The sequence below is a fragment of the Phocoena phocoena genome, chromosome 1, assembly GCF_963924675.1.
Source record: "Phocoena phocoena chromosome 1, mPhoPho1.1, whole genome shotgun sequence".
NCBI lineage: Eukaryota > Metazoa > Chordata > Mammalia > Artiodactyla > Phocoenidae > Phocoena > Phocoena phocoena.
The window spans coordinates 165,929,111-165,955,059 of record NC_089219.1 but is presented as its reverse complement, the minus strand read 5'-3'; the positions used below and the strand labels follow the sequence as shown (position 1 = coordinate 165,955,059).

Below are 25,949 nucleotides of genomic sequence, written 5' to 3'. Positions count from 1 at the left end.
GTCCCCAATTCTTTTCATTCTTTTTTCTTTATTCTGCTCTGCAGTAGTTATTTCCACTATTTTATCTTCCAGGTCACTTATCCGTTCTTCTGCCTCAGTTATTCTGCTACTGATTCCTTCCAGAGAACTTTTAACTTCAGTTATTGTGTTGTTCATCATTGTTTGTTGGCTCTTTAGTTCTTCTAGCTCCTTGTTAAACATTTCTTGTATTTTCTCCATTCTATTTCCAAGATTTTGGATCATCTTTACTATCATTAGTCTGAATTTCTTTTCAGGTAGACTGCCTACTTCCTCTTCATTTGTTAGGTCTGGTGGGTTTTTACCTCGCTCCTTCATCTGCTGTGTATTTCTCTGTCTTCTCATTTTGCTTAACTTACTGTGTTTGGGGCCTCCTTTTCGCAGGCTGCAGGTTCATAGTTCCTGTTGTTTTTGGTGTCTGGCCTCAGTGGCTAATGTTGGTTCAGTGGGTTGTGTAGGCTTCCTGGTGGAGGGGACTAGTGCCTGTGTTCTGGTGGATGAGCATGGATCTTTTCTTTCTGGTGGGCAGGTCCACGTCCGTTAGTGTGTTTTGGGGTGTCTGTGACCTTATTATAATTTTAGGCAGCCTCTCTGCTAATGGGTGGGTTTGTGTTCCTGTCTTGCTAGTTGTTTGGCATAGGGTGTCCAGCACTGTAGCTTGCTGGTCATTGAATGGAGCTGGGTCTTAGCATTGAGATGGAGATCTCTGGGAGAGCTTTTGCCATTTGATATTACATGGAGCTGGAAGGTCTCTGGTGGACCAATGTCCTGAACTCAGCTCCACCACCTCAGAGGCACAGGCCTGACACTTGGTCCAAGCCCCAAGACCCTGTCAGCCACACGGCTCAGAAGAAAAGGGAAAAAAGATAGAGGGCGGGGGGGAAGGAAGGAAGGAAGGAAGGAGGGAAGGAAGGAAGAAAAAAGAAAAATTAAATTAAATTAAAAAATAATTATTAAAAATTGAAAAGTAATAGAAAAAGAAAAAAAAAGAAAGAAGGAAAGAGAGAAGAGAGCAACCAAACCAAAAAGAAATCCACCAAGGATAACAAGCGCTAGGAACTATACTAAAAAAAAAAAAAAGAAAAAAGAAAACAATGAACAGACAGAACCCTAGGACAAATGGTAAAAGCAAAGCTATACAGACAAAATCATACCAAGAAGCATACACTTACACACTCACAAAAAGAGCAAAAGGAAAAAATATATATATATATGTATCGGTGTTCCGAAAGTCCACCACCTCTATTTTGGGATGATTCGTTGTCTATTCAATGAATAGACCTATTCTATTGTCACAGATTCTATTGTCACAGATTCTATTGTGGAATCTGTGTATTCCACAGATGCAGGGTACATCAAGTTGGTTGTGGAGATTTAATCTGCTGCTCCTGAGGCTGCTGGGAGAAATTTACCTTTTTCTTCTTTGTTCGCACAGCTCCCGGGGTTCAGCTTTGGATTTGGCCCCGCCTCTGCATGTAGGTTGCCTGAGGGCGTCTGTTCTTTGCTCAGACAGGACGGGGTTAAAGGAGCAGCTGATTCGGGGGCTCTGGCTCACTCAGGCCGGGGCGGGGCGGGGAGGGAGGGGTACAGATGCGGGGCGAGTCTGCCGCGGCAGAGGCGCACCATGTGTTCTCCCGGGGAAGTTGTCCCTGGATCACGGGCCCGTGGCAGTGGCGGGCTGCACAGGCTCCCCGGAAGGGGAGTGTGGCTAGTGACCTGTGCTCACACACATGCTTCTTGGTGGCGGCAGCAGCAGCCTTAGCGTCTCATGCCCGTCTCTGGGGTCCACACTGATAGCCGCAGTTCGTGCCCATCTCTGGAGTTCATTTTGGCGGTGCTCTGAATCCCCTCTCCTCGCGCCCCCCGGAACAATGGTCTCTTGCCTCTTAGGCAGGTCCAGACTTTTTCCCGGACTCCCTCCCGGCTAGCCGTGATGCACTAGCCCCCTTCAGGCTGTGTTCACGCAGCCAACCCCAGTCCTCCCCCTGGGATCTGACCTCCGAAGTAGCCGGAGCCTCAGCTCCCAGCCCCGCCCACCCCGGCGAGTGAGCAGACAAGCCTCTTGGGCTGGTGAGTGCTGGTTGGCACCGATCCTCTGTGCGGGAATCTCTCCACTTTGCCCTCCACACCCCTGTGGCTGTGCTCTCCTCCGTGGCTCCGAAGCTCCCCCCTCTACTACCCGCAGTCTCTTTCCGCGAAGGGGCTTCCAGTGTGTGGAAACTTTGCCTCCGTCACAGCTCCCTCCCAGAGGGTCAGGTCCTGTCACTATTCTTTTGTCTCTGTTTATTCTTTTCTCGTTTGCCCTACCCAGGTACGTGACGAGGGGAGTTTCTTGCCTTTTGGGAAGTCTGTGGTCTTCTGCCAGTGTTCAGTAGGTGTTCTGTAGGAGTTGTTCCACATATAGATGTATTTCTGATGTATTTGGGGGGAGGAAGGTGATCTCCACGTCTTACTCTTCCGCCATCTTGAAGGTCTCCCCTCAAATGAATTTATGCAAAGTCAATCTGACTTTACCTATACTTTTTCTTATGAAATGTGGTAAAGGGATGTATTAGCAGGGAAAGTGTCCCCCAGTAGACTAGTTGAGTGATTTTGGAAAGGAAGAGGCCCCGATGGTGGCCGTCCCCCTGGCCTTTAGTCACTGTACTTAGTATGTCAGCAGCCCTGTGCCCCCAGGCAGTATTTTCAGTCCTTTGCCAACTCCATGGTACCCTCTCCAGCATACTGGTCACCTCCCCTGCTCCCTGGACCATAAAGTATCCTCACCCCTGCTCAGGGATGTGCAGGCTCTAGTCTTACAGAAGCAGCTTTGACAAGCATAGATGTTTCTTAGGCTGGAGGCTTTGGGTGCCAGGAAAATAATTCATTGCCTATATTATCAGTTCTGTAAGTCCAAACTTCTGTAAGTGAGTTTGCTTGGAATAAACCATTTAGGTTGGAGTAAAAGGAGAGAAGGGAGATGGCTGGTACGTGTGGCAGGGTGAAGTGGAGAATAAAAGAGAGGGAATCTGTGTGAATGCACAAGAAAATATTTGCTTTAATACCACCTTGCTTCTGTAGAGCACTTTACTGTTATAAAGCATTTTAATGCATATGAACTTATTTTTAAAAATCTGTATTTCAGGCAGAACTGGCTGACAAGGGAAGACTGGAAGAAGTTCAGGCAACAGTGACAAGACCTGGGCTAGAACAGATGTGTCCCTAAATCAGCATTTAAGTCTGGGAAGACTCTTAACTTCTCTGAGACTCAGTTTCCCTATTGATCAAACAAAAACTAAATTAGAACGAGGGCTTGGATTATCTAATTTCTAGAGTCTCTTCAACTCTGAATGTTGATGATGCCATTTGTTATAACAATGTGTTGTTGCATAACTGATTACAACAGGGCTTTTGTGACACCAAGAGGAAAGTCAGACTTAATCTTGTAGAGGAAAAATGCTGGCTTAGAATGAGTTACAGATCTGCTGCTTACCCATCAGTTGTGTGACTCTGACAAAGCGAGTAACTTCTCTGAGCCTCAGTTTCCTAATCAGGAAATGAGGACAATAAGACTTGTCTTGTAGGGCAGTTGTACTCGTTAAATGAGATAGTGAATCTCGATGTACTTTTAAACTCTAATGACCTAAAAAATGTGATAATTTATTGTTATCACTATCACCAGCATGCAGAAAAATCCATTAGCCCTCTGTGAATAACCTAACAGGGCTTCCCTGGTGGCACAGTGGTTAGGAATCCGCCTGCTAATGCAGGGGACACGGGTTCGAGCCCTGGTCCGGGAATATCCCACATGTCACGGAGCAACTAAGCCCGTGTGCTACAACTACTGGGCCTGCGTTCTAGAGCCCGCGTTCCACAACTACTGAGCCTGCGTGCCACAACTGCTGAAGCCTGTGAGCCTAGAGCCCGTGCTCTGCAACAAGAGAAGTCACCACAATGAGAAGCCCGTGCACCGCAACAAAGGGTAGCCCCCACTCTCAGCAACTACAGAAAACCCGTGTGGAGCAGCGAAGACCCAATGCAGCCAAGAATTAAATAAATGAATAAATTAATTAATTTTTAAAAATTACCTAACAACAGAAACAAATGAATTGAGCAGCCCTTACTATTCGCCCAGCATAAGTCCTAATCAGGGAGTAAAGGCCATTTACAACTCCAGGGAAAAATAGTTTAGCTTCTTCCCTGCTTTACAACATCCATGGAGTAGACTTCTGTGTGCCCTCCGCCCCTGTAAGCCACATACAGCAGGCTTAGGCTGCTAACAGTGATGATTTTCTCCACCGTGAGGGCAACAAAAGTAATCTCCTTATACAGATCTTTCAAAGACCAACAAAGACCACCATTTATATTAAAAATAATCAATTATACCATCGTACTTAGAAAGGCAATACCTGTTCTTCCAAACTTTGTAAAATGATGATGAGAGCACAACATCGTGACTGGAAATGAGGAATCCCGCTATGTTCTTTGGAAGCACCTGGTCTTATTTTAAGTTGCCTAATAAAAGAACTGACACTCCACTGCCATTCCCAGGTACACAGCCCCTCCCAGCACATTTGGGGCTAAGTGTTCAGAATTATGCACGCAGACCTATATAATAGAAGCCTCTACTCCAAGGTGATTTTTCACTCCCTTTCTTGGAATTACTATGTATTACATTGTTATGTACAAGGTTGGAAAGAAGCTCATCTAAAAAGGGATAAACTTTTTTTTTTTTCCCAGGATGACCAAGTAACAGAGGGCCTTCATCTCTGGGCAATATTCAGGAAGCCTGTTGTTTTCTTTGTTCTCTGACGTTTTTGAGCTTGTCTGGGTTTTAAGCACTGGCTATCCTAGGCCATGGGTTTTACCAGGAAAGTCTTTACATACAAATTAAATAACCTTTTTTTTTTAATTGAAGTAGAGTTGATTTACAGTGTTGTGTTAGTTTCCAGTGTACAGCAAAGTGATTGTTATATATATTCTTTTTCAGATTCTTTTCCATTATAGGTTATTACAAGATGTTGAATATAGTTCCCTGTGCTATACAGTAGGTCCTTGTTGTCTATCTATCTTATATAGTAAATAAACTTTTAATTAATAGAATCTTACAGAAATCATAGCTTGCATGGACTGCATGTAAGAGGAAAAATAAATTTACTTTTAAAAACCTTAATTCTTTACATAATTTTGGCTTTTTTAAAAATACCTTGAAAATAAAAGCAAAGGTAGCAAGTACTTTAAGGGTAAGACACCACCTTACCCATCCTTGATAATTTCCAAAAGGAGGAGCATAATAGATGTTTGATCAATGCTTGCCAAATTAAATTACTTTAAAAGTTTCATAAAGAAGATATACACTAAATCAGAATAAGAGTTTACATAGCATTATTATAAAAGCTCCATCCCCAAATAAAATCAATAATGGTGTTAAGAGAAAGTGAAACTCTCTTGTAATGAACTTGATGAGATATTAGTTCTGTGCCTCACGGAAATTTGGGGCTAGAATTAATTCTTAATTCATGCCTACTCCTACTTCAACCTTGCTGATCATCAGAGCTATATAATCAACAACTGGCATTCCAATTAGTTAAACTCAATGCATTCTTTTAAACTCTAAAAGTATCTCTATAGGGTGAAAACAAACAAGCAAAAAAAATATATATATACATACATAAAGTTGTTGCAACCAATAGACTTAGGGATAATTGCTAGTAGTAAATGAATATCTTGTCACGACCAATAAATTTAGGGATACCTGCTAGAAATAAATGTCTACCTTGTCAATCTACCACTGTTTGCCACAGTTCTTTCTTTCCTTAAATGAATCATGTCTGACACAGAACTGATAAGTAGTAATTGATTTAATTCTCTGAGTAACACGCATCTTCTGTATCATTATATACCGTTTTGGCCCAATACATTTACTGCACTTTTTATTGAGTAACATGGAAACGAGTGCTGAGTTGGCAGCCCAATAATGAATGGCCCTCATGTTATCTGAGTTGCTCTCTTGCATTGACAAAAATGGTGATAAATTGGGTTGTAATTGAGAAAGAAAAGGAAGACGATTACTCCTGATGCTGAGATGCATTTATCCCCTGCCCCAGCCCTCACTGAACATGCGTGCTCCTCCATCAGCCTGCAAGATCAGCCCTGAAACAGAGAGCAGCCCAGGGTACCGCCCCGTTTGGCACACAGGCTCATACCCCTGCAGCCACAAGCTTGACTACGTGAGTGGCTTCCATGGGATGGGGGTAGGGGGTGGAGGAGAGCACTTTACCTTCCTGCACACAGACGGGTTTATCACTTGGGATCCAGGCTAGGGTTCCGTTCAGATGTTTCATACACAGTCTCTTTGTAGAGCCCTTCAGCTTGAATCCATCTTGGCAGTGAAATCGGGTGACGGAGCTTTCAAAGAAAACCCCTCCGCTGGGCGTCCTGAAGCCATTCTCAGGGACGCCTGGGTCAGCACACACCTGAAGGTCATCGAACCCTACATGGACAGAGAGAAGAAAAGGTGCCTCTGAATATATTCTTCGGATGCTGAAGGTTTCCCATGACAAATGGCAGACACTGTATTCTTTCCGATGCTATGGGCCACCCAACTCCACCAATAAAAAAGCCAAGAAAATAAACACTCTAGTGCACATTTCACACTGCTTTTTGCTCTTTGCTTAGAAAAGCGCTCATTAGTGATTTCAGTTCCACGGTCAAGTTGGCCCTTCAAGGAGTTTCTAGGAGTAGCAGATGAGGAAAAGTAAACAACGAAAGGAATACAAAACGGTAAATGTCTAGACCGAAGTACAAAATGCAGAAGGGGGCAGAGGAGGGAGAGGTAGTCGGGAAAGGGGGAGATGGAATCTGAGCCTGGCTTTGAAGGACGGGTAAGACTTCAAGGACAGAACCAACTTCGTGAAGGGGGACACAGGGGAATGGCTTGTGCAATGGCCGGGCTGGGAGACCGCGGGCGTGTCTGCAGAAGAGCAGGTGGCTGAGAGCGATATAGGGTTTGCAGAAGAGGCAGGCTGGCGATGCCCAACCTCCCCTGCCCCCTGCCCTCGCCCCCATCAGCCAGGCCTGGTCGACGTTTCTCCTCCTCCGGGAGGCCTTCCTTAACCCCACTCTCCCTGTCCGCCCCCCGCCCCGCCCCAATTTGTTCCACCACTGTAACGTGAACACAGCCCTGTACTGAATCATTTGGAGAATGATCGCCTCTCATTCTGGGTTATGAGCCCCATCGAGGACAGGTTTTGAGACTTTTTCACTCTTGTGAAACCTATCACAGCTCCGCCTAGAACGTGCTCCATAAATGTTTGATGAGTGAATAAACAAGAGTTGGAAAAGGGAGAGGGAGACATACCGGGGTGACCCTAGAAAGCCAGGCTGAGCGGGGAGGCCAGCGTGGGGCCATGGAGCTGGGCAGTGGGGACCAGGAGGCCGACAGGACAACAGCCTGAGGGACTAAGTGGAGGAGAAAGGGCCCAGGGCGTGGCTAGGAGACCCAGGTAATGGTGCAGTCAGATGCGGTGGGCCTGAGGGCACAGGAAAGTGCTGGAAGCAGTAGGGAGGGCACCAGAGTGTGAGACATCCCGGTTCCAGGGGCCCCTTGTCAACTGACTGGATGTCGGGGTGGGGGAGACAGCCAGACGGCTGGGACGAAGGCCCGACTCTGGCCTCAATGAGGAGGAGAGGGCTGGGGTCATGGCCCGCACAAAGACATGACTGGGACCAGATTTGCATTTTTGAACGATCTTTTGTGTAGCCACATGGAGCTCATGGTGTCACGAGCTCGTTGGGGGACCCCAAGGATAAGGAAGGGGTCGTCTATGTGCACAATGCTCCAACGTACCCTCCAAGGAAAGCAACGTAGGCGACAGAGAGCGCCCCAAACTTCTGTGCACTACGAAGGCCTTCTACTCCATTTTCTTACAAAATCAAGCAACAAATCCTTCCTGAAAAGGTACCCAGAATAACTACGCATGATTTCTTCCAGATGGGGGTTGGTGTGCCCATCCACCCCCGCCCCCAGCGCAGCTGCTGGTGCCAGGTCAAGACGTGGCAGAGGGACAGGAATAGCCTGGGCCGTCTTAGAAAAGCTCAGCCCAGACCGAGAGGCAGTATCACCAGGGCTCTTGGAGGACTTACGTGGTTTCCAGGCGATGCCCAGATGTCGGACTCATGAGATATCTGATCCTCTGTAACACACTGGGCTTGCAAAACGTCCTCAGCTGGTAGGTGATTCCCTGACCCCAGCTTTCATGCGCTCATGCAGGGCTCACTTGCCGTCCTCCCCAACTGACCTCAAGACCCTGGACGTTGTGCCAGCACCGCTGTGCTGAAAGCCACACGACACAGCACAGTAGGCACCGCGGCAGCACGGGGTCCAGCAGTCACACGTGCTCTCTCTGCCGAGGGCATGTGGCTGTGGACCAAGCGAAAAGTCAAGGAGGAACGCAGGGCGGCGGACAGCGTCCACATCTGACTCTATTACATCTTTAAGTGGGAGCAGGTCTGATACTTTATCAAACAGAAGACGCTCTGACCAAGGACACCATCTAGCCTCTCAGCCCCCCTGACACGCAGCCGCAGTTCTGCCCCGCTGTGAGCACCCTGACAGTGGAGGCTGTTTTCCAGCCCCTTGGAGGGTGATTAATACCCATCTGGGGGGAGGGCAATAAAGTACTAGCAGGATGGCTTCATGTTTTTGTTTCAAAGGAAAGCACTGTAAATTGTCAAGTGCTTCCTAAGTGATGAAGGTCAGTGATTTCCTTCTGAGTCTGGCCGTCTCAGGGTGGGTCCTTTAAACGTATACCCATTACGGTATTGAGGGGGCAACTAGCAGCAATGGAATTCGTGACTCCATGCCAGCCCAGAAAGCCTAGAAGCATAAACATACAGAAACCTGAATGGTCTGGACGCTTTCTGGCAGTCTGTGAGTGAAAGTCACTCTGACACACACGTCGTAAGTCAAACAGAGGCCGTGTCAGTCACTGGGCGGCCACAGAAGGGCAAGCCGAGGGTAAGAGGATGGGACAGCCTTCTGGAAGGTCTGGGGCTGACTGCTCACAGCTAGGCAGACACCCGCCAGCCAGAGGGAGGAAGGGCACTGGGGGGGTGCAGGTCACAAGGCATGGAGGTGGGAAGCCGCTGAGCACATTTCAGGGAAGAGGTCGTTCTGCCAGGCTGGGGGCAGGGTGACCGCCATAGGTGGAGCCCTGGGGTGGAGCGTGGTGAAGGGAGGGCAGGAGACGGTGACAGCAGATCCCGAAGGCTGAATGTGTTAGCTAAGGGTCTGGGCTTAATGAGGAGGTTAGGGGTAGGGGCATGGTATGTAATGAGAGCTTCGAACAAAGACACGACTGGGATCAGATTTGTTTTGTTGAATGTCTTTCCGGTACTCGCAAGGGGGACTGACTCGTCTAGACCAAGCAGGAGGCAGGAAGCTCATCGGAAGTGCCTCCAGGCCACCAGCTGCACCAAAGGAGCAGCAGGGCAGCTTTGTAAAAGGACATTCACGGATCCAGGCTCTCTCTGGCTGGGCTGGGACCCAGAAGTCTTGAGTTTTAGAAAGTTCTTTCAATGACTCTTAGGCGGCTAGTCCCGCACCTGCCCAAGGGAGGACCGGCATCTGAGAACTGTGGGACCTCAGGGCTCATGCCAGAACTGGGTGGGAAACGAGGAGTCAGAAGCAAGGCGGGCGCAATGGAACAGAAATAGGGCCATGTGAGACACTAAGGACACAGAATCACAAAACCTGTGACCGACTGGACAGAGGATGGGGTTAGGGGAATGAATTAAAAGAGAGGCATCTAGGATAACGCCCATGTTCTGATGTCGACGACGGCGTAGACAGCAGGGCCGTGCACTCAGACTGACAGGACAAGGTGAAGACAGCAATGATATGTCTGGTGGGCGGCCGGGGAGTTTGAGTTCTTGGTGGAGGGGGGACACCCAGGCAGAGATGTCTGGTGATGAGCTGGAGGCCGAGTCTGAAGCTCCATGGTGCCCCGGGCTGGTGCGGGCACGGGCGGGTGCACCGTCCCGGGAACGAGCACAGCGTGAGAGGAGAAACAGCCGAGGCACCCACAAAGGACACTGGGAACACAGGGCCATGGAGAAGGAAGACCTGACTGTGTCATGGGAGCGAGGGAAAGGGTTTCAGGAAGGAAGGAGTGGGCAGCAGTGTCAGCTAAGATCCACTAAGCAAAGTCTGAGAAGCATGCACTGGCTGAGGGCAGGGAGCAATGAGACCAGTGCCCAGGCAGCTTCAGGGACAAGGAAGAACTATCCCTGGGGGAGGACGCCTGCCTGCTGACGTTTAGCGGGGGGCAGTGAGAGTAAACATGGGCTTCTCTTTCCAGATGCTTAGTGCGAACAAAGAACACAGGTTGGGAGTCCCTGGATTAGGGTCAAGGGAGGGGTTTGATTGTTGTAATAAAACTATAAGATGAAGGAGATTTGAAAATGTCTCTACACAGCAGGGAGAAACAAAGATTGCAGATGAGGGGGAGCAAAGGGGAGGCAAGTGGGGTAAGTTCCCTGCACCTGGATGTGGGCAGGGAGGGGACCCAAACCCCGGAGGAGGGATTGCCCTCCACTGAGGCAGGAAGGGGAGTTATGCCAGAACCTCCACTGAGGGAAGCACGTGCCCCATAATGTGCTCATCCTCCAGGACTCAGCTTAAATAGCGCCTCCCCCTGGGAGCCTTCTTCCTCCCTTCAGGCACCTGGGCTGACCTCTCTTAGCCAGCCCCTCGCCCTGTCATTGCTGGTCTGCTTATCTGTCTCTCCCACTGGGCTGTGAACTCCTGGAGGGGGAGATGGGGTCCTATACTTCACTTCCTCCTATAGTGAGTGTGAGCATTCCACAAGTGCCGCTAGTGAAGGATTGGAGGGTGGATGGATGGATGGACAGGAGATGAATGGATGAATAGATGATGAGGATAGGTGGGTGGGTGGATGGCTGGCTGGATGAATAGAAGATGAATGGATGGAGGGTGGGTGGGTGGATGGATGGAGGGTGGGTGGGTGGATGGATGGAGGGTGGATGAATAGAAGATGAATGGATGGAGGGTGGGTGGGTGGATGGATGGAGGGTGGATGAACAGAAGATGAATGGATGGAGGGTGGGTGGGTGGATGGATGGAGGGTGGATGAATAGAAGATGAATGGATGGAGGGTGGGTGGGTGGATGGATGGAGGGTGGATGAATAGAAGATGAATGGATGGAGGGTGGGTGGGTGGGTGGATGGATGGAGGGTGGATGGATAGAAGATGAATGGATGGAGGGTGGGTGGGTGGATGGATGGAGGGTGGATGGATGGAGGGAGGGTGGATGGATGGAGGGTGGATGGATGGAGGGTGGATGGATGGATGGAGGGTGGATGGATGGAGGGTGGATGGATGGAGGGTGGATGGATGGAGGGTGGATGGATGGAGGGTGGATGGATGGATGGAGGGTGGATGGATGGAGGGTGGATGGATGGATGGAGGGTGGATGGATGGATGGAGGGTGGATGGATGGAGGGTGGATGGATGGATGGAGGGTGGGTGGATGGAGGGTGGGTGGGTGGGTGGATGGAGGGTGGATGGATGGAGGGTGGGTGGGTGGGTGGATGGAGGGTGGATGGATGGAGGGTGGATGGATGGAGGGTGGATGGATGGAGGGTGGATGGATGGAGGGTGGATGGATGGAGGGTGGATGGATGGATGGTGGATGGATGGAGGGTGGATGGATGGATGGAGGGTGGATGGATGGAGGGTGGATGGATGGAGGGTGGATGGATGGATGGAGGGTGGATGGATGGATGGAGGGTGGATGGATGGATGGAGGGTGTATGGATGGATGGAGGGTGGATGGATGGAGGGTGGATGGATGGAGGGTGGATGGATGGAGGGTGGATGGATGGATGGAGGGTGGATGGATGGAGGGTGGATGGATGGATGGAGGGTGGATGGATGGATGGAGGGTGGATGGATGGAGGGTGGATGGATGGATGGAGGGTGGGTGGATGGAGGGTGGGTGGGTGGGTGGATGGAGGGTGGATGGATGGAGGGTGGGTGGGTGGGTGGATGGAGGGTGGATGGATGGAGGGTGGATGGATGGAGGGTGGATGGATGGAGGGTGGATGGATGGAGGGTGGATGGATGGATGGAGGGTGGATGGATGGAGGGTGGATGGATGGATGGAGGGTGGATGGATGGAGGGTGGATGGATGGAGGGTGGATGGATGGAGGGTGGATGGATGGAGGGTGGATGGATGGAGGGTGGATGGATGGATGGAAGGTGGATGGATGGATGGAGGGTGGATGGATGGAGGGTGGATGGATGGATGGAGGGTGGATGGATGGAGGGTGGATGGATGGAGGGTGGATGGATGGATGGAGGGTGGATGGATGGAGGGTGGATGGATGGATGGAGGGTGGATGGATGGAGGGTGGATGGATGGATGGAGGGTGGATGGATGGAGGGTGGATGGATGGATGGAGGGTGGGTGGATGGAGGGTGGGTGGATGGAGGGTGGATGGATGGAGGGTGGATGGATGGATGGAGGGTGGATGGATGGAGGGTGGATGGATGGAGGGTGGATGGATGGAGGGTGGGTGGATGGATGGAGGGTGGGTGGATGGAGGGTGGATGGATGGATGGAGGGTGGATGGATGGATGGAGGGTGGATGGATGGATGGAGGGTGGATGGATGGAGGGTGGATGGATGGAGGGTGGATGGATGGATGGATGGATGGATGGAGGGTGGATGGATGGAGGGTGGGTGGATGGATGGAGGGTGGGTGGATAGATGGAGGGTGGATGGATGGATGGAGGGTGGATGGATGGAGGGTGGATGGATGGAGGGTGGATGGATGGATGGATGGATGGATGGAGGGTGGATGGATGGAGGGTGGGTGGATGGATGGAGGGTGGGTGGATGGATGGAGGGTGGATGGATGGATGGAGGGTGGATGGATGGATGGAGGGTGGATGGATGGAGGGTGGATGGATGGAGGGTGGATGGATGGATGGAGGGTGGATGGATGGATGGAGGGTGGATGGATGGATGGAGGGTGGATGGATGGAGGGTGGATGGATGGAGGGTGGATGGATGGAGGGTGGATGGATGGATGGAGGGTGGATGGATGGAGGGTGGATGGATGGATGGAGGGTGGATGGATGGATGGAGGGTGGATGGATGGAGGGTGGATGGATGGATGGAGGGTGGGTGGATGGAGGGTGGGTGGGTGGGTGGATGGAGGGTGGATGGATGGAGGGTGGGTGGGTGGGTGGATGGAGGGTGGATGGATGGAGGGTGGATGGATGGAGGGTGGATGGATGGAGGGTGGATGGATGGATGGAGGGTGGATGGATGGAGGGTGGATGGATGGATGGAGGGTGGATGGATGGATGGAGGGTGGATGGATGGAGGGTGGATGGATGGAGGGTGGATGGATGGAGGGTGGATGGATGGAGGGTGGATGGATGGATGGAAGGTGGATGGATGGATGGAGGGTGGATGGATGGAGGGTGGATGGATGGATGGAGGGTGGATGGATGGAGGGTGGATGGATGGAGGGTGGATGGATGGATGGAGGGTGGATGGATGGAGGGTGGATGGATGGATGGAGGGTGGATGGATGGAGGGTGGATGGATGGATGGAGGGTGGATGGATGGAGGGTGGATGGATGGATGGAGGGTGGGTGGATGGAGGGTGGGTGGATGGAGGGTGGATGGATGGAGGGTGGATGGATGGATGGAGGGTGGATGGATGGAGGGTGGATGGATGGAGGGTGGATGGATGGAGGGTGGATGGATGGAGGGTGGGTGGATGGATGGAGGGTGGGTGGATGGAGGGTGGATGGATGGATGGAGGGTGGATGGATGGATGGAGGGTGGATGGATGGATGGAGGGTGGATGGATGGAGGGTGGATGGATGGAGGGTGGATGGATGGATGGATGGATGGATGGAGGGTGGATGGATGGAGGGTGGGTGGATGGATGGAGGGTGGGTGGATGGATGGAGGGTGGATGGATGGATGGAGGGTGGATGGATGGAGGGTGGATGGATGGAGGGTGGATGGATGGATGGATGGATGGATGGAGGGTGGATGGATGGAGGGTGGGTGGATGGATGGAGGGTGGGTGGATGGATGGAGGGTGGATGGATGGATGGAGGGTGGATGGATGGAGGGTGGATGGATGGAGGGTGGATGGATGGATGGATGGATGGATGGAGGGTGGATGGATGGAGGGTGGGTGGATGGATGGAGGGTGGATGGATGGATGGAGGGTGGATGGATGGATGGAGGGTGGATGGATGGATGGAGGGTGGATGGATGGAGGGTGGATGGATGGAGGGTGGATGGATGGAGGGTGGATGGATGGATGGAGGGTGGATGGATGGATGGAGGGTGGATGGATGGAGGGTGGATGGATGGAGGGTGGATGGATGGAGGGTGGATGGGTGGAGGGTGGATGGATGGAGGGTGGATGGATGGAGGGTGGATGGATGGAGGGTGGGTGGGTGGGTGGATGGAGGGTGGATGGATGGAGGGTGGATGGATGGATGGAGGGTGGATGGATGGATGGAGGGTGGATGGATGGAGGGTGGGTGGGTGGGTGGATGGAGGGTGGATGGATGGAGGGTGGATGGATGGAGGGTGGATGGATGGAGGGTGGATGGATGGATGGAGGGTGGATGGATGGATGGAGGGTGGATGGATGGAGGGTGGATGGATGGAGGGTGGATGGATGGAGGGTGGATGGGTGGAGGGTGGATGGATGGAGGGTGGATGGATGGAGGGTGGATGGATGGAGGGTGGGTGGGTGGGTGGATGGAGGGTGGATGGATGGAGGGTGGATGGATGGATGGAGGGTGGATGGATGGATGGATGGATGGATGGAGGGTGGATGGATGGATGGATGGATGGATGGAGGGTGGATGGATGGAGGGTGGATGGATGGATGGAGGGTGGATGGATGGATGGAGGGTGGATGGATGGATGGAGGGTGGATGGATGGAGGGTGGATGGATGGAGGGTGGATGGATGGAGGGTGGATGGATGGATGGAGGGTGGATGGATGGATGGAGGGTGGATGGATGGAGGGTGGATGGATGGAGGGTGGATGGATGGAGGGTGGATGGGTGGAGGGTGGATGGATGGAGGGTGGATGGATGGAGGGTGGATGGATGGAGGGTGGGTGGGTGGGTGGATGGAGGGTGGATGGATGGAGGGTGGATGGATGGATGGAGGGTGGATGGATGGATGGAGGGTGGATGGATGGATGGAGGGTGGGTGGATGGAGGGTGGGTGGATGGAGGGTGGGTGGATGGAGGGTGGATGGATGGATGGAGGGTGGATGGATGGAGGGTGGATGGATGGAGGGTGGATGGATGGAGGGTGGATGGATGGAGGGTGGGTGGATGGATGGAGGGTGGGTGGATGGAGGGTGGATGGATGGATGGAGGGTGGATGGATGGATGGAGGGTGGATGGATGGATGGAGGGTGGATGGATGGAGGGTGGATGGATGGAGGGTGGATGGATGGATGGATGGATGGATGGAGGGTGGATGGATGGAGGGTGGGTGGATGGATGGAGGGTGGGTGGATGGATGGAGGGTGGATGGATGGATGGAGGGTGGATGGATGGAGGGTGGATGGATGGAGGGTGGATGGATGGATGGATGGATGGATGGAGGGTGGATGGATGGAGGGTGGGTGGATGGATGGAGGGTGGGTGGATGAATGGAGGGTGGATGGATGGATGGAGGGTGGATGGATGGAGGGTGGATGGATGGAGGGTGGATGGATGGATGGATGGATGGATGGAGGGTGGATGGATGGAGGGTGGGTGGATGGATGGAGGGTGGATGGATGGATGGAGGGTGGATGGATGGATGGAGGGTGGATGGATGGATGGAGGGTGGATGGATGGAGGGTGGATGGATGGAGGGTGGATGGATGGAGGGTGGATGGATGGAGGGTGGATGGATGGATGGAGGGTGGATGGATGGAGGGTGGATGGATGGAGGGTGGATGGGTGGAGGGTGGATGGATGGAGGGTGGATGGATGGAGGGTGGATGGATGGAGGGTGGGTGGGTGGGTGGGTGGATGGAGGGTGGATGGATGGAGGGTGGATGGATGGATGGAGGGTGGATGGATGGATGGAGGGTGGATGGATGGAGGGTGGGTGGGTGGGTGGATGGAGGGTGGATGGATGGAGGGTGGATGGATGGAGGGTGGATGGATGGAGGGTGGATGGATGGATGGAGGGTGGATGGATGGATGGAGGGTGGATGGATGGATGGAGGGTGGATGGATGGAGGGTGGATGGGTGGAGGGTGGATGGATGGAGGGTGGATGGATGGAGGGTGGATGGATGGAGGGTGGGTGGGTGGGTGGATGGAGGGTGGATGGATGGAGGGTGGATGGATGGATGGAGGGTGGATGGATGGATGGATGGATGGATGGAGGGTGGATGGATGGATGGATGGATGGATGGAGGGTGGATGGATGGAGGGTGGATGGATGGATGGAGGGTGGATGGATGGATGGAGGGTGGATGGATGGATGGAGGGTGGATGGATGGAGGGTGGATGGATGGAGGGTGGATGGATGGAGGGTGGATGGATGGATGGAGGGTGGATGGATGGATGGAGGGTGGATGGATGGAGGGTGGATGGATGGAGGGTGGATGGATGGAGGGTGGATGGGTGGAGGGTGGATGGATGGAGGGTGGATGGATGGAGGGTGGATGGATGGAGGGTGGGTGGGTGGGTGGATGGAGGGTGGATGGATGGAGGGTGGATGGATGGATGGAGGGTGGATGGATGGATGGAGGGTGGATGGATGGAGGGTGGGTGGGTGGGTGGATGGAGGGTGGATGGATGGAGGGTGGATGGATGGAGGGTGGATGGATGGAGGGTGGATGGATGGAGGGTGGGTGGGTGGGTGGATGGAGGGTGGATGGATGGAGGGTGGATGGATGGATGGAGGGTGGATGGATGGATGGAGGGTGGATGGATGGAGGGTGGGTGGGTGGGTGGATGGAGGGTGGATGGATGGAGGGTGGATGGATGGAGGGTGGATGGATGGAGGGTGGATGGATGGATGGAGGGTGGATGGATGGAGGGTGGGTGGATGGATGGATGGAGGGTTGGTGGATGGATGGAGGGTGGATGGATGGATGGAGGGTGGATGGATGGAGGGTGGATGGATGGATGGAGGGTGGATGGATGGATGGAGGGTGGATGGATGGATGGAGGGTGGATGGATGGATGGAGGGTGGATGGATGGAGGGTGGATGGATGGAGGGTGGATGGATGGATGGAGGGTGGATGGATGGAGGGTGGGTGGATGGATGGATGGAGGGTGGGTGGATGGATGGAGGGTGGATGGATGGATGGAGGGTGGATGGATGGAGGGTGGATGGATGGAGGGTGGATGGATGGAGGGTGGATGGATGGAGGGTGGATGGATGGATGGAGGGTGGATGGATGGAGGGTGGATGGAGGGTGGATGGATGGAGGGTGGATGGATGGAGGGTGGATGGATGGAGGGTGGATGGAGGGTGGATGGATGGATGGAGGGTGGATGGATGGATGGAGGGTGGATGGATGGAGGGTGGATGGATGGAGGGTGGATGGATGGAGGGTGGATGGATGGATGGAGGGTGGATGGATGGAGGGTGGATGGATGGAGGGTGGATGGATGGAGGGTGGATGGATGGAGGGTGGATGGAGCCACACACTCTGGTGCACTCATGAGGCAAAGATCCCGACCCCATCCCACCAAACAGTCACACCTATCACTCTGATAGTCCCAGAAGCTTATGTATTCCATAGACAAGGGAGGTGTGCATTCTCTCCCCCAGCACAGACACACTCTCTCCTAACACCCTCTCACCTTCCTCTCGTCTCCCAGCCTAAGTAGACTGCATTCCTTAGGTTTTTATACCCTTCCTCCAATCCACATCCTCAGACACCTCAGCCTTCCTCCTCCGTCTCCACTGTAGGGCCCAAGGTAGGTTTACGCAAGGGATTTGGCTGAGACATCTGTGCCTCCCCCGCTACCACACACACACTTTGGGCCGGTCATCCCCTGCTCATAAATGAGCCATGCGGAGTGCTAAGTCCTAGGCACTGACCCCTCGACTTGTCACATCACCCTACCACCGTTCCCCGGGCCACAGAGCTGTTCTCTCTCAGAGAAGGACAGATCATTCAAGTGAGAGCTGAAGATGCAGCCCCGAATCCACCAGAAAAATGACTCCTGCTCTAATAAATAAATGATGAGAGCATCATGGAAATGATGACGGGAGAGCAGCAGAAGTTCCCAATGAATCTAACTCGGTACTCTTTCTTTCTTTATTCCTTCCTTTTAACAAGAGCATTTCCATCCACTTTCTCCGCTTTCATGTCACCACTGCTAGCCTCTGGCTCTGTCCCCGTGCCTGGGACAGTGCTGATGATCAGGGCGCTGTGGGCTGTGGGATCCAGCCCTCGGCATGGAAGAGGGAAATAAGAACAAGTGGTAAAAAGAGAGCAGTCAGAAAATGGGATGGTATAAGAAGAAAATATTCTTCATTTTGGACAACTAATCCCATTGAGCAAGATAGTAATTTTCTAGGACTTGCCACATCTTCAGACTCCACTTTTCAAATCACCCCCAAGCGGATCAGTTCCCAGCCCAGGTCATTCTTCTGTAGAGCTGTTCTCTTAATGCCTTTCTGAAATGTTGACGATCAGCCCCATCAGATAACACACCCATTAAGGGGGTGGGCTGCTTTAGGTATTAGGGAAGAGGAGTGGAAAATAACTTGAGCATGAGTCCACTCAAATAATCTTATCCCAGGAACCATACTCCTAAGGTCCTGATCGCTTTCACCCCATTCTTCAAATTCTGTGTATGCTTTGGAGCTAAGTAGCCACAGCACGGAGAAAAAAGTTCACAGCATGATTTCCAATATGTTTCTTTGTGGGGGAAGTGGGAGGAAAAGGGAATATTCCATTTTCATAAGTGCCTGGAAGCAGCATCCCCTAGCAGTTGCTTCTAAATTCAATTCAGAGTGCAACACCTATCTACAAGAGACAGTCTTTGTGATGGTTCATTTTATGTGTCCACTTGACTAGGCCAGGGGATGCCCAGATATTTAATCAAACATTTATTCTGGCTGTGTCTCTGAGGGTGTTTCTGGATGAGACTGACTTTGAGTGGGTAGACTGAGTAAAGCAGATTGCCCTCCCTTATGTGGGCAGGCCTCACCCAATCAGTTGATGGTCTGAAGATAAAAGTGAGAGTAGAAAGAATTCTTGCTCTCTCCTGACTGTCTTCAAGCTGGCACATCAATCTTCTCCTGTCATCAGACTCAGACTGAGACTGGAACTTCCACCATGGGCTCTCCCGGTTCTCAGGCCTTCGGATTCAGACTGGAACTTACACTCTCGGCTCTCCTGAGTCTCCAGGTTGCCAACTGCAGATCTTGGACTTCCCAGCCTCCATAATTGCATTAGCCAAGTCCTTATAGTGCATGCATGGGATCTATCTCCTATGGGCTCTGTTTTCTCTGGAGAACCCAGACTAATACAGTCTTCCTAAAGGTACTCGTGCACTTTACAAACAAGAGTAACATGGATGCTGACTGTCCCCACACTCCAGACGATGATATTTCTCTCTGGACCCCTGAGTTCAGGTAAGCAGCCCATTGAGGCAGTCGGAGCACAGTGGCAGGGGTGGGGGCAGCGCCTGGGGCCTGGGGTCTGAACGGCATGCTGTAGAGTCCCGGCCTGAGGTCCCCTCTGGTGCTTTCTCAGCCTGTGTCACACTCTTGAGTCCTGGCGTCTCCATTACTGGCACTGATTTTCCTGCTTACTGTTTGTGAGCCCAGGAACAAGTCACGGGTAGGATTGTAATTTGAACTTGTTCTCAGTGGGATTGAGAGGATCCCCGTCTTCACATACAAAGAAATGCATCCGGCCTCAATCTCATTACGAAGTCTTGACACTTCTGATTTGGTTACTTCTGAGTCTGCTGAAACCTACCGGACAGTTTTACTGTGAGCCACGGAAGTCTTTGAAAAGAATCAAAAAAACGAAAGAGGTGTGAAAAGCAATCTTTTGGCTTATTATAACTGAAAAGTCATATCCTAGAAAGGAAGAGTGTATCAAATGTAGCCAAATCAATTTCAAACTAGGACCAGGCTTCCGTTTCCCTGTAAACTGCTATATGAGTCTGGGGGAAGAAACAGAATAGAGACACAAAAATTGATTTTTTATGCATTTACTTAGTGAGAAGGTCCTTTTCCTGTCGTATTTCACGTTTGTGAATGACTCGAATCTTCATGAATCCTAAACTCTGTGAGGGCAAGAATATTCGTAAATGTTTTTGAGTTCCTGTATCAGTTAAAACAGGACTGAGCCAATAGCAACGGTGAAACAGTTAATGATTCAACAGGACGTAAATCCTCATGGTTCCCCCCAAAGCTGACACCTCCCAGCACACCGTCTCAGAATGAAGAGGCTGGGGAACCTTTATGGTCCCCCAAAACATTCAAGAATCCAGGCAGTCAGCCACCAGACAGCTATTGACCACAACAGGGATCTGAAGAGCATTTCTGGTGATGAAAACTGCTCTTGAGGAGATCACGACCTAACCTCAGATATCAGTTTCATGAAACAGAATTAGTCCTGGTGAGTGGAGAGCCTATTGCCCTCAACAGCAAAAGAATAAATGGAGAAGGATGTAGGAAGCTTGAGGAAGTCCCTCTTGGCCACGTAAGGGCTTTTCCCCCATTAGATGTGAACATTCCAATTCCAGCTGCCTTGGGCTGAAATCTGTCTTTTTCTCATTACCAGCAACGCAGACCAAGTTTCTTTTAAACCACCTAACTAGTAAAATATTACTGTGCTTCAAAAAGCATTTATAGGGCTTCCCTGGTGGCGCAGTGGTTGAGAGTCCGCTTGCCGATGCAGGGGACACGGGTTCGTGCCCCGGTCCGGGAAGATCCCACATGCCACGGAGCGGCTGGGCTCGTGAGCCATGGCCCCTGAGCCTGGGCGTCCGGAGCCTGTGCTCCACAACGGGAGAGGCCACAACAGTGAGAGGCCCCCACACAGCAAAAAAAAAAAAAAAAAAAAAAAAAGCATTTATACCAGGAAGGGAATGCTTCTGCCGCATTAGAGAAAAATCTTCAAAAAAACCTATTCTTAAAGATTCTGAAAGTTTCATTATCTGGGTTTGTTGAATTACAAGCTAAAATGCATTGGGAAGGTCCTGAGGACCTGTTGATGAGGGGGACCCTCTGACCGTCTCTTTATTGCCAACACACACCTCACCTTGATCTCCCCCACCGTCTCAAGAATCCCTTGCTCTTAGAACTACTTTAATTCATTTTTTTAATGAACACATGTATTGATAGCCCGCCTTATTCCAGAAACTGTGTGAGCTGGTGCTGTATCTGTAACAAGGCATCAGCAACAAAAAGAAGAAGATAGAGGCAATACTACAGAAATCATATTAGGCAAAATCTATTCAGCAAATAGATCAACTCTCTAACATCAGTATTTTCAAACACAGAGCTCCTGTGTATCAGGTCGGCTATAGGTGACCTGATAACATAGAACTACCTGACGTGCCAGAAGTTTCCGGCCACCTGGCAGCCAACTGCACTTTGGGGCTGGTCCATTCTCTGCCTGTCAGCCCATCAGAGGCTCCTGACATCCCTTCAAGGTGTTGCCACACTGGAGTTGAACATCAATGGATGTTCCTTCTGAGCCTGAGATCCTAGAGAAGTTCTACATATTCTGGAGGCCCGTCCTGAGCCAAGGTCAGGCGCAAACAATTAGAGGATCCCCCCGCCCAGTGCTAGATAGTTTAGGGGCTGCCAAACATCTTCCAGGAAATGCTAGGAAGACTGAGTAACCCGGACCCCAAGGCTGCTGGAATGCCTCAACTCTTATGGAGATCGAGGAGCTGGTAGGCCCCTCCCAAGTGAACCCACCGGGAGGAGGGAAGCCAGAGTGGGCCACGGAAGACCCTTGCTGGGATAAGAGGAGGCCCCAGAGTCAGAATGCGGTAGAAACAGCAATTTAACAATTTAACACTGTGGAAATTACAATTAAAATCAATGTGAAAATGTAATTTGCTTTATAAAGATTCATTAATAACCCATATCTCCCTAACAAGATCATTAGTCAGTGTTCCTTCACCTCCTCTGTTCCAGTCTAAATCATCTCCATGTTTGGCAAAATTTCAGCATTTTGTTTGTAAAAAGAAAAAGAAAGAAGGGGAGAGGGCACTTACTAAAACAGAGATGGGGAAAGGAAAACATAATCTGCGTATACACTCACTCAACAAACAGTGCTGGGTGCTGGGGGAAGGAGCTAAGGGTGCTCACTCAGCAGGTGGCATGAACTGGGACTTCCTGCAGAGCCAGCCTGCATCCAGGACCTTGAGTTTTTGATCTACAAGCTGTGGCCTTGCAGTAGGTCATGAAATCAATTTTAAGGGTCACAGCCAGCACTTTTTAGAAATGAAAGAGAAAGGAGAAGCCAGAGTGCATCCTCCACGGTAAGGGTGAGTACTGTTTTGCGTGGTTTTATTAGTTCCGCTTGTGCACACATGCTGGTCTGCAATGTGGTTCACAGTCCAAAAGGTTTGAAAAACACCGCTTTAAATATACTCCACCTTGCCGTTCCACGTGATAACATACATTTACTTCAAATAACGTAGTGGGTGCTTAAGGGCTCAGGTTCTGCAGCGAGACTGTGTACTTTGAATCCCGACTCTGCCATTTTCTAGCTGTGTACTGCTAGCTGTGTACCGTCTACTATTTATTATAGCAAATTTATACTAACAGGGTATCACTTAAACCTAGTTTTTGGAAGAACCAACAATGTGTTGGGGGAGTTCAGGATTTATCTAGGTGGGTTGAAAACTCAGTATTTTGGATTCCATTACCCGGAATCTACACTGAATACTGCATACACAGTTATAGACATAATAGAAACTTGGAATATTTGTATGGTAATCAAGTTAGGTAACATTTCCCAAGAAATAGGGAGAATGTTTCAAGAAATATCCAGAGATGAACGTCTGAGCAAGTAAGTGTAGCAAAAATAAGTCTTAATAGCATAATTTCGACTTGATTAAAATGGATAGAGACTACAGATGTGGCAGTCATAGCACTCCCCACTGGATGCCAGAACTGGTATTTTTCTCCTCTTGATTTAATTCGCTTTGATTACCCAATTATTCCTAAGTCCTTTCACTCAGTTTCGGCTCCAACAAAACTGAGAACAATGCTAACTCATAATGTGATTTCACTCTAGTTTCACGATACTGCTCCCTAAAAGCACGTCCAGCAACATAATAAACTTATTCCAGATTGTGATATCATAACAGGGAAAAACAGAATAAACCTTCATCTGTTTGAAATAAACCATTCAGCAGAAAAATCTGAGGATTTCTTCCATCAGCTGGGAAGAAGAATGGAACATGGTGGCATGGAAGTTTCACAGCTGATATAAACTTTAGGATGACCAGTTGACAAAACATTTGAAGAAGGCAAGGCTAAATTTAAAAACTGACTGAGAAGCTAAAAACGTGGCTCTTTTCGAAAGCCAATCCTTATTGAGTATAACGAGGTGACCTATCTAGCTGGCTCTGTGACCCTGGATAAATAACGCGATCTTCTTGGGTTTTAACATCTTATCACTGAATGAGGTAATTGGATGATTTATCAGATCTCTACCACTGCCAAATTCCATGATTTCTAGTCGCTTTTTGATAAAAATTGGTAGAAACCTCCCAAAGCACAAGCACTCAGACTGAAGAGGCCCAAAAGGTAATGCGTGGTTGGTTAAAAAAAAAAAAAAAAAAAAAATCCTAGAACACACTTTCAGAATGCTTGTGGTTATTTGTTACTTTCTAAAAATCAAATTCCCTTCACATGAAAAGGGAACATCGCTAATTATTAGAGAAATGCAACTCAAAACTACAATGAGGTATCACCTCACACCGGTCAGAATGGCCATCATCAAAAAATCTACAAACACTAAATGCTGGAGAGGGTGTGGAGAAAAGGGAACCCTGTTGGTGGGAATGTAAAATGGTGCAGCCACTATGGAAAACAGTATGGAGGTTCCTTAAAAAAACTAAAAATAGAGCTACATATAATCCAACAATCCCACTCCTGGGCATATATCCGGAGAAAACTATAGTTTGAAAAGATACATATGCACCCCAATGTTCATAGCAGCGCGATTTACGATAGCCAAGGCATGGAAGTAAGCTAAATGTCCATTGACAGGTGAATGGATAAAGAAGATGTGGTTTATATATATACACAATGGAATAGTACTCGGCCATAAAAAAGAATGAAATAACGCCATTTGCAGCAACATGGATGGACCTAGAGATTAAGTTGCCTTCTGCCCTCCAAGTAGGAAGAAGCCTGGGTTAGAAATCCGGATCCCGTTTTCTAATCTCTCACTTAGGGATTCACTGTGTGAGTCTGCACAGTCATTTAAACTTTCTGTCACAAATTTCTCAGCTAGAAAATGAGGGGGAAATTATTTAGGTGACTTCTAAGATTGCTTAGACCTAGAGACTAAGTAAAGGAAGTCAGACAGAGAAAGACAAATATCATATGGTATCACTTATATGTAGAATCTAAAATATGATACAAATGAACTTATTTACAAAACAGAAACAGACTCACAGGCTTAGAAAACAGACTTAAGGTTACCAAAGGAGAAATGGTAGGGGAGGGATGAATTAGGAGTGTGGGATTAGCAGATACAGACTACTATATATGAAACAGATAAACAACAAGGTCCTACTATATAGCACAGGGAAACTATATTCAATATCTTGTAATAGCCTATAATGGAAAAGCATCTGAAGAAGAATATATATGTATAACTGAATCACTTTGCTGTACACCAGAAACTAACACAGCACTGTAAATCAACTATACTTCAATTAAAATTTGTTTAAATAAAGAGGTAATTAAAAATCAAGTTCCCTTTCTTTTCTGTAATCAACAGCTTTAGAGCAATTTGAAAACTGTTTTCCACATGGAGAGAACTTTACAGTTTACAAAGTGTTTTACATACACAATCTCATTTCACCCACACGCCAACCCTGTGAGATCAAGATAACAGTCTGATAGGATTCACTTTCCCAGCCACTGTATAAAAATCCAACTGTTACCAGTACTAACTTTTCTAACAGTACCCACAGTCTTTTCAAAAACACTGTATATTCCCTCCCTTGAATGGTTCAGTCACCAACTAGAGTCCAGATCATGAGGTTTCTAACCTTTATCTACATTCTCAAGTGCCACTGGGACTTTTTCATCATGTGGGGACAGGCAGGAAGAGCAAGATACAAAACAAAATAGAAGATGGAAAAGAAGCTGCTGAGTGAGGACCAGATCGTGCAAGAAGACTGTCTTCTTTTATCACCAAGACAGTCTTCAGTCCTATTAACAGGTAAACCTCGGTACGTGCAAGTAACAAAGAGATTAGGGCTCTGTTTTGGGTTTTTTGTTCGTTTCTTTCTTTGTTTTTAAGATGCCCTTAGCTCAAGGAAAATCTTGTTTCCATCACCTATATTAAGTCACCATACAAAACGTGCCCATATGTTCCAGGAACCACCATTTCTGTTCTGTCCTCCTCGGATTCAGCTATCTTCGGTCAAAGCCACACTCTTCTCTTTGCTGGGATTTGTGCCAGCAGCTCCTATATCTGAATGTGTCAGGATCACGTATTTAAATGGTAAGGTATTTTATTTTATTTTTTAAATTTATTTATTTATTTTTAACATCTTTATTGGAGTATAATTGCTCTGCAATGGTGTGTTAGTTTCTGCTTTATAACAAAGTGAATCAGCCATACATATACATATATCCCCACATCTCCTCTCTCTTGCGTCTCCCTCCCCCCCTCCCTATC

At 49.8% G+C, this 25,949-nt stretch overlaps 1 protein-coding gene across 2 annotated transcripts in view; it reads right to left on the bottom strand.

Moving 5' to 3' along the window:
• The window catches only part of SUSD4 (sushi domain containing 4), a 128,357-nt gene that overhangs the window by 50,874 nt on the left and 51,534 nt on the right, over window positions 1-25,949 (bottom strand). For both annotated transcript variants that reach the window (XM_065884587.1, XM_065884595.1), the window contains exon 2: window positions 6,278-6,490. In XM_065884587.1, the coding sequence (XP_065740659.1) occupies window positions 6,278-6,490 (213 nt within the window). The remainder of the gene's footprint in view (window positions 1-6,277; window positions 6,491-25,949) is intronic.